Source organism: Elephantulus edwardii, unplaced genomic scaffold, assembly GCF_000299155.1.
Source record: "Elephantulus edwardii isolate Elephantulus edwardi_28Jun2011 unplaced genomic scaffold, EleEdw1.0 scaffold00133, whole genome shotgun sequence".
Lineage (NCBI taxonomy): Eukaryota > Metazoa > Chordata > Mammalia > Macroscelidea > Macroscelididae > Elephantulus > Elephantulus edwardii.
The window spans coordinates 4,485,943-4,495,440 of record NW_006399883.1 but is presented as its reverse complement, the minus strand read 5'-3'; the positions used below and the strand labels follow the sequence as shown (position 1 = coordinate 4,495,440).

The following is a 9,498-nucleotide window of genomic DNA, read 5'->3' as shown; positions in this document are numbered from 1 at the left end:
GGAGGGACAGCGCAGGAGAGGAAGGCCCTCTATGAGGTGGATTGATTTAGTGACTGGGTTAATCGGGATGGAAGTGTCAGAGACAGTGCGATTGGTACAGGACAGAGCAGAGTTTAGGGCTGTTGTACACAGGGTCGCTATGAGTCGCTAGTGACTCAATGGCACATAACAACAACAACAACAACATACCCACTCTCAAGAAATATAACCTTGAACATGGTGAAAAACTCCATCTTATATTAGGCATGCCATAAGGAGAAGCCAGTCCTTGGAGAAGGCCTTTACGCTTGGAAAGGTGGAGAGCCAGCATAAGAAAGGAAGACTCATTGACTGTGACAATGGGCTTAAGTGTTTCAGAGAAGGTGATGTTAATGTAGGGTTCTGATCTGTTGTTCAAAGGGTTGCTATGAGTCTTAGTTCACTTCATGGCATTTAACAGCAATAATACCTATGGTGATGGCCTTTATGCATTCCACTTAATTTCTGTAAATTGTCAGTTTCTCTAAATTCATACTTGGTACATTTCATGTTCCAATTATTAATGGATGTTTGCATTTTTAAATTTTTTTTATTAATGTGTGTGTGTGTGTGTGTGTACCGTCAAGTCAGATCTGACTGGTATAAGAGCAGATTGTCCCTCCTTCTCCAGCAGAGCGTCTGGTGGATTTGAACCGTATACCACTGGGATTCCAATGCAGCTTCTTGCCACTAGGCCACCAGAGCTCGAATGTTTGCATTTCTTTTTCCTCATTTAGAATCTTATCAACATCAATAAATGAAAATTAGTCATTGAATCAAAGCTTTAGTCTCTCCATATAATTAAGGTTGACTCACCAACAATCTCCATTATACAGATGACACAACTTTGCTGAAATAGGATTTAAAAAATTTCATACAAAATATCAAAGACTACAACTTTCAGTATGAATTACATCCCAATATTAACAAAACTTAAAATCTTTGCCACTGGACAAGATCATGGTAGATGGAGAAAACAGTGAAATTGTCCACAGCCAACAATGATGGTACAAGCATTCAAGAAATCAAAACACGCATTGAACGGGAATATCTTTTGTTATGGACTCCTTCAGTATGCTAAAGAAAGACAATACCAGTTTAAAAGTGCATCTGATCCAAGCCATAGTCTTTTCAATTACTTGCCATATATCTGAAAGTTAGACAGTGAATGACAGAAGAAGAATTGATGCCTTAGAGTTGTGGTGCTGGAGAAGACTGCTGAATATCCCAGGGACTTCCAAAAGACCACACAGATACATCTTGGAGAAAGTGGAAACAGACTGCTCCTTGGAGGCAAGGATGGCAAAGTTTCATCTCTCATCCTCTGGGCATGTTTCTAGGAAAGGCTATTTCTTGGAGAGAAAATGTGGAGGGTCCAGGAAAGAGAGGAAGTCCCTCAACAAGATGGATTGACACAATGACTGCAGCAATAAGCTCAAATGCATCAGAGATAATGAAGATAGCAGAGGATAGGCCAGGTTTCAGAATATTTGTTCATAGGGTTGTTATGAGTCATATTCATCTTGATGGCACTTACCAACAACAGCAACAATTATGATTCTCCATTTCATAACCCTTTCAGCTTCATTTTTTTCTATTTTATTGTCCAATTTTTGTTTTGGGGGTTTTCTTTCACTTTGTTTTCATTTTCCTTTGTCCCACCTGATAACAGATGGAACAATCATCAAGTCACATATAGATCTGTTATTTCACCCACTGAGCAAGATTAAAGACCAGCTCCTGCTCCAGCTGATCAACAACAGATCTAGTAAAAATCCAGAGAGGATACAATTGATGAATGGGGCCTTCTAAGGATTAAGTCTCTATGTGCATAAAAACTTTTTCTGATAGGGTGAAAAGAAAACCTACTGACTGGAAAAATGCCCTTGACAATACCATCTCAGACAAAAGTTCACAGGGCCCCCATAAGAAAAAGATAGCACAATTACAAAATAAGCAAAAGATATGGAAAAGTCTTTTCAAGGGAGACATTCGCATGGTCAACAGAACACATGAAGAAATGCTCAAAATCACTGGCAATAAGAGAGATACAAATCAAAATCACAATGAGATACCATCTCACCCCAGTAGAAATGGCAAAGTTTAGCAAGACAGCATGCAATGAATGTTAGAGAGGATGTGGAGAGGAGGAAACTCTCATACACTGTTGGTGGGACTGTAAAACGGTACAACCACTCTGGAAGGCAGTTTGGTGTTTCCTTAAAAAGCAAACACAGAAACTCCATATGACCCAGCTATTGCACTACTAGGAATAGACTCTAAGGAAATTGGAACAGAAACACAAATGGAGATTTGTACACCAATGTTCACGGCGACGTTATTCACCATCACAAGAGCATGGAAACCACTCAAATGTCCAATCAGAACCAAACTGATTGGGAAATTATGGTACATTCACACAACGGAATACTATGTAGCATACAGGAGCAATGATTTTGTAAATTATTACTTAACCTGGGAGTAACAGAAGAGCTGAGTGAATGAACTCAGTACCACAAGAACAAATACTGTGTAAAACATTACTGCAGAATGAGTATGAGGATTCAAGGTGGGGGTGGGGGTATGGGTGTGGAAGCAGAGTGGTGAGGATTTGCAGGGATGGGGAGATTAATAGGCTTCATAGTTTTATGGGGAGGTGAGGGAAATGGGAAGGATCTGGTGTGAAAAACAATGTATTTGAATTTTATAAATAACCTAGCATTAAAAATGTAAAGTAGAATGTAAATGGATGATTGTATGAAACACAATGTAAATAAAAGACTGTATAAAATGACGTATATGAATGAAACATACTGTAAAGGTATTATTATATGAAAATCAATTAAAATATTTAAAAAACAACTGTGTATTTAAAGGAATTTGAAAACCTGAGTAAACTTATTTGACTATTTTTAACTAAGAATTGTGTTAGACTTTGACATCTCCTTGTTTAATTATGGTTGATTATTTTCAAGATCATTGAACTACTAAATAAACTAATAAAAAATCACTATGTCTGTTCAGTAGAAACTGACTCACTGCTGACCCTCTAGTTAGTTTGCAGAGGCTGTAAATCTCAGGGGAAGACATTGCCCATATTTCTTCCACAGAGCAGTTGGTGGATTCAAACCATGCACCTTTGGTTGGCAGTGCAATTCCATACCCATTTGTTGATGTTAGGTACCACTGAGTTAACTCACATTGACTTCATGTACAACAGACCTGAACCCTGTCCTGTCCTATGCCATCCACATAATTTCTGACACACTTGAGCCCATTGCTGCAGTCACTGTGCCAATCTATCTCACTGAGGGTCCTTCCTCATTTTGTGGACTTTCCACCTTTCCAAGCACTAGGTCCCCTTCTAAGGAATAACCTCTCTTATCAACATGCTCAAAGTATGTGAGACAAAGCTTTGTCATTTTTGCCTCCAAGGAGCACTTTGAGAACAGCACCTTCTCTAAGATACAGTTGTTTGTTCTTTCAGCAATCCATGAGGTATTTAGTATTCTTCTCCAACACCACAGCTCATAGGGATCAATTCTTCTTCTGTCATCCTTATTCACTGTCTAACTCTCAGATTCACAGAAAATGACTGAAAAGACCATGGCATGAAGCAGGCACAAACTTAGTCTTTGAAATGACATCAGTACTCCTCATTCATTTGAAGAAGTTCCTGATAGCAGACTTCCCCACTGCAATATGTCTTCTGGTCGCCTGACTGCTAATACCAAGGGTGTTGACTATGGATCCAAATAAGATGAAATTATTGACATTTTCAGTCTTTTCATTATCTCTCATGATGTTTCCTATAGGTCTAGTGGTGAGAACTTTTGTTTTCTGGAGAGGGTGAAACCAAGTTTCTCATTGGAGGAAGGGATTTTGAAGCTCCCATTCACATACTTTGGGCATGTGACCAGTAGGTACCAACCCTTGGAGAGGACGTCATGCTTGGAAGGGCAGAGGAACAGCACAGGAGAGGAAGGAAGACACAGGATGAGATGGATTGACACAGTAATTGGGGTAAGGAGGGCAGATGTGTTGGAGACAATGAGACTGGCTTAGAATAGGGCAGGGTTCAGAGCTATTGTATATAGGGTTGCTATGATTCACAGATGACTCAATGGCACATAACAACAGCAACAACAATGTTGAGATGTAATCGATATTGAACTTTCTGCAAGCAAGATTGTGTCATTTGCATAATGCAGGTTGTTGATGAGTCTTCCTCCTATCCTGACACTACATTTTCCTTAAAAGAGCTCCTCTTCTCAAGTTGTTTACTCAACATATAGACTGAATAGTATGGAGGAAGGATACATACACCTGACATACACCTTTCTTAATTTTAAACCATGAAGTGTTTATTCCCTTGCTTTGTTCAGACAAGTGTGATGGGATTCCAATTCTTTTCAATGTTACCCATAATCTGTTATGATTTACATAGTCAAATGTCTTTGCCTAGTAAATAAAGCACAAACAGATATTCTGGTAGTCTCTGCTTTCAACGAGGATGTATCTGACATGAACAATGATATCCTCAGGGCCATGGCCTCTTGACTCATCTCATTCAAAGTATGCTGCTATCAAAGATAAGACCAGCTAAAAGAAAATAAAAATTCTAGACTTATGTAATTTATGATCACCAGTAGAAAAATATTAAATAAAAACTTTAAATTCTTTGTTTGACCAAATAAAGACAAAAATCCAAACAAAGTTCTAGCAAGTCAAAGATATTTAATATTAAATACTTTTTGGTATCAGTAAACAAAAAGAAAAAAACCATCTGATCCTCTCAAGAGCTGCTGAAAATATTTCAATAAAATAAGTACTAATTTACTTTTTTAAAAAGAAAATTCATGGCAGGCTGCCCTCGGCCCCCAGCTCGGGGTGAGCCATCGCGGCCCTCTGTCCGGGGCGGGCTGCCCTTGGCCCTCTGCCTGGGGCAGGCTGCCCTCGGCCCTCGGCTCGGGGTGAGCCGTTGCGGCCCTCAGGGTGAGCTCCTCAGTCCCCAGTCTGTGCCATTGTCCCCAGATTGACCCCTGGGTGGGGAAGGAGAAAAAAAAAGAATGCCTAGGGTATCCAATGTTACCTAGGCCACCTTCTGCCACCCTCCCCCCCCCCAGTAAACCTGAAAGCAACACCCTCAAAGCCCTTCTATTTGTAACTCACAAGTTTGTTCTCTCTAGGTTTGCTCCCTTTCCTATAGGTAACCTTAACTCTGAGTTTTACTCCAGAATTGACCCTGAACCCAGTGCCAGTGACAAAAAGGAAATACAACTGACAGCTAAGGAAGCAAAGGAGGATGGAGCCTCTGGGTTCAACCAGCCATCCCCACTGGACCCACATGGGAAAACACTTTGCAGTCCAGAGGGGAGCAAATGACAGGAAAATATCTTCTAACAGAGCAAGAAGGCAAGCAGCTTTAACCCAAGACCACCAGTAAGGTGATAAAGCATCCTCCGTTCCCCCCTTTATATCTACACGCCTGTTCAGCATGAAGAAGCCAGAGAGTCGGCATCCAATTCCCAAATCAATAAGACAGTTGGTTTAATTACCATTGGAAAATGCTTGTCATTCCTCTGTAGTATCTGGTCCCCTCTGGACCCTCATCATTTCCTTCACCTGCTCCCCCCACCGACCAAGCTGTGCAGCTCTGCAACTGCATCCTGGCTCATCCTCACCCTTCTGCCCCCACCCCTCACCTCCTTGTACCCCCTATATGTTTTTCCCAATAAAAAAAAATTTTAAAAAAACAAAAAAAAATTCATGAGATCAGATATAAAAAGTAACTTTCTTAATGTAATATAAGCAAGACATCAGTTAGAAACCTTCAAAGAGGCCCCATTCTCAATAGTGAACCATTAAAATAAAATTCAGTAAAGGGAAATCTAGGACATTTTCTACTGAAATTCCCAAACCATACAATAAGGAAAAGAAACAAAAGATACCATATCGGAAAGAAAGAGATGAAATAAGCTTCCTTTGAAGACAATATGATTTCCTACAATGGCCCAGTGGTAAGGAGCTGTGCTGACATCCCTAAGGCACGTGGTTTGGATCCACCAGTTGATCTGCAGACGAAAAATGGGCAGTCTCCTCTCATGCAATTAACTGCCTCTTATGACCACTAGAGAGTCAGCTATGAGTCAGTTCTGACTCGAGTACACACAACAATATACAGAACTCTACTGTCAAGGACCTCCAAAGTGTTAAAGTGCAAAAATATCAGTTTAAAGACTCGGATGTGCCTGATCTAAGCCAAGGTTTTATCAATTGCTTCCTATGTATCTGAAAGGTGGACAATGAACAAAAACAGTCAAAGAAGAACTGATGCCTTTGAACTGCAGTGTTAGAGTGCTAAGTACCCCATATACTGCCAAAAAGATAAACAAGTCTGTCTTAGAGAAAGTACAACTTGAGTGCTCCTTAGAAGCAAAAGTGATGAAACTTTGTCTCATATACTTTGAGTATGTTGTCAGGAAGAGCCAATCTTTGGAAAAAAGACATCATGCTGGGAAAGATGGAGGGTCAGAAAAAGAGAGGAAGACAATCAACAAGATGAACTGACACAGTGACTGTAACAACAGGCTGCAGCATGTCAGAGATGGTACTGCAGGACAGGATAAGGTTCAGATTTATTGTTCCTTTGGCTGCTATGAATCAAGGTTGATAGCACCTAACAACAACAATAAAGTATAAATGTCAAAACAATAAACTGTCAGACCATTTTAAAAATTGAGTTTTATAATCCATGTGCAAAAATCAATAGCTATGGTAAATTGGAAAATGTAACTAGAGATATTATATCTTTAACAGTCATAAAAATTCTAAAATATTCATATATAAACTTAGAAAGAAAGCATAATGCCTTTATGGATAAAGCCATAATAATTAATGATTTGAAAATAATGTGAAAAAGCTCCCCAAATTGAATTTCAAATCTCAAGGAAACTGATGATCTTAAAACTGTGTTTCTGAGATTTTATAATGATTTTTCTTGTATATGCCAAAGTCAGACTAGGATAAACCCAAACGGCTCACACTGAGAGATAAACACACGTTAATTAGTGGATGGAAGTTCTAGTCCCTGAACACCAGTGCATCTGCTAACATGTTCTTTAATGTAGTGAACAAAAAGCCTCCAACCCTCCCGCAAAATCAATACAAGAAATTACTTTCCACAATTGTTGACTCACCTCCTGGTTGAAGTAGCCCCCATCCTGTAGCCCAGCAAGTCAAATTGTGAAGGCTTACGTTAGCAGGTACAAGGCAGATGGGGATTACAGAGTCAGAAAACTCAATCCGGCTTTTCAGTTGCACCAGAGCAATGTCGCTTCCAACAGGGTGATATAATCTGTAGGTCGGGTGAATGATCAGCCTATTCACCTCAAACCACTGAGTGTGTTGGCTTGCAACGCTGAGATTAAAGAGACCCACGTACAAATCAAATCCAGAGACTTTCAATCTCCTGTGGGACAGAAAACAGAGTACAGTTCTTCCAGACCTCTGCGTCTGGGGATCCTACCAGCACCCAGTAAATTCAGCATCCAGGAAGGCCTGTTTTGTCCTAGGCAGCCAGATTCACTCAGCTTGGCACAATTCTCTTAGTTTCTTAGGTAAGTCTGTGAGGAATCTGAATGGTACAAATAGTTAATAGGCTAATACTATTCCCAAAAGGCTGGTAGTTTGAACCCACCAGGAAGTGCCTGAGAAGAAAGGCCTGGAGATGTTTTCAAAAGGTCACATCCTTGAAAACCTTTGGCAGCAGTTGTCTATACACACGAGATTTCATGAGTGGCAATTGAATGGAAGGGAACCAACAGTAACTACAGTCAAAAGGGGCAGACTGCCTTAGGGAGCAATCCAACCTGGTGGCGGTGGAGACAAAGCAGGCAGGCCTATGGCCTGCACCTCCCTTTTTCACATTTCACTCACCTCTGATGTCCTACCCTTCATCTACCCACACTGTCCATCCCGACCACCAGCCCAGGTCTTGCCCTCGGGTACTTACTCGAAGCAGTGGGCTGCCGACAGAACCCAGTACTCGCTGATAATCGACCCACCACAGACGTGTACTCCGCCATAATGCAAACTGACCTGCCATGGCCACTTCTTCTCGCGGGGAGGCATGCCTCCTATGATTCTCCCTTGGGTAGGAAGTCGACCGCAGGCTGAGGGGAGAAGGACAGGGACAGGATACAAGTAAGGCACAGGCTGAAAGGTAAGGCCAGCGAGAAATCGGCGGCAGAGGCAAGAAAGCAAGAAAAAACAGGGCCCTGAAAGAGGAAGAGAAAGGAACTGGGCTCCAGGTTTGATTCTCGTGAAAGAATTAAGGGTTTGGAGGAACTGGCACAGCCCTGGCAGCTGGGAGGCGCCAACAGGATCTGAGGGGGCAACACACCCTCACGGTTGGTCCTGGAGGCCGTATTACCTGGGGGTTGTACTTTCAGGGGTCTGGGTGTGGTCCACGTGCCTCCCAAGGGCGGGAGCAGCAGCAGTAAGAGCAGTAGGACTGAGCATTTCAAGATGCTGGACTCTCCAGTGTGTACGTTGGAAGATGGAGAAGCCATGAGGCTGAGCTGAGGCGCTACCACTGGTTGTGTAGACTTCCAGATGCATGTCACGTGACTCCCAGGAGGCCTCGGTCCGTGCCCGCCTCCCTGGGGCTAAGCACGTGATAGCGCCCCAGACCAGTCATTTCACCTCTCCCTCTCCCTCTCCCTCCCCCTTTTACTCCTTTCCTCTTTTTTACACACACACACACACACACACACACCCCTAGATCCAAGATCCAGCAAAGCTACTTTTACATATGTTGTTGTTAGGTGCCTTTGAGTCAACTCATAGCGACCCTGTGAACAAAAGATCTGAACCCAGTCCTGTCCTGCATCATCCTCACATTTCCTGATACACAAGAGCCCATTGCAGCAGTCACCATGTCAGTCCACCTGGTTGAGAGTCTTCCTCTCCTTCACCAACCCTCCACCATTCCCAACATCATGTTTGTCTCCAAGGAATAGCACCTCCTATCAACATGACCAAAGTATGTGAGGGAAAGCCTCATCATTGTTGCCTTCAAAGAATGCTCTGGCTGCACCCTCTCCAAGACATATCTGTTCGTTTTCTTGGCCGTCCATGGAATGTTCAGTGCTCTTCTCCAACCCCACAGCTCAAAGGCATGGATTCTTTTTCTGTCATCCTTATTCATTGTTCAGATCTCAGATGGATTGCTAGTAATTGGAAAGACCATGGCCTGAATCAGATGCACCTTAGTCCTCAAAGTGACATCACTACTCCTCAATAATTTGTAAAGGTCTCTAACTGCAGATTTTCCCACTGCACTGCATCTCCTTATGCTCGTATGAAGTGTGTTAATTGTGGGTCCAAGCAAGATGAAGCTGTTGACAGTTTTAATCTCCTCTCCATCCGTCATGACACTTACTGGTCCAGTGATAAGAATTTTTGTTTTCTTGATAT

General features: G+C 42.0%; 1 protein-coding gene across 1 annotated transcript in view; it reads right to left on the bottom strand.

Annotated features, from left to right (window-relative positions):
* The window catches only part of LOC102848434 (polyserase-2-like), a 78,272-nt gene extending 69,632 nt beyond the window's left edge, over positions 1-8,640 (bottom strand). Inside the window, exons 1-3 of the mRNA XM_006894033.1 lie at positions 8,571-8,640; positions 8,033-8,192; positions 7,218-7,489 (exon numbers count right to left, since the gene is read on the bottom strand). Coding sequence (XP_006894095.1) covers positions 7,218-7,489; positions 8,033-8,192; positions 8,571-8,640 — 502 coding nt within the window. The remainder of the gene's footprint in view (positions 1-7,217; positions 7,490-8,032; positions 8,193-8,570) is intronic.
* Between the last annotated feature and the right edge of the window lie 858 nt (positions 8,641-9,498).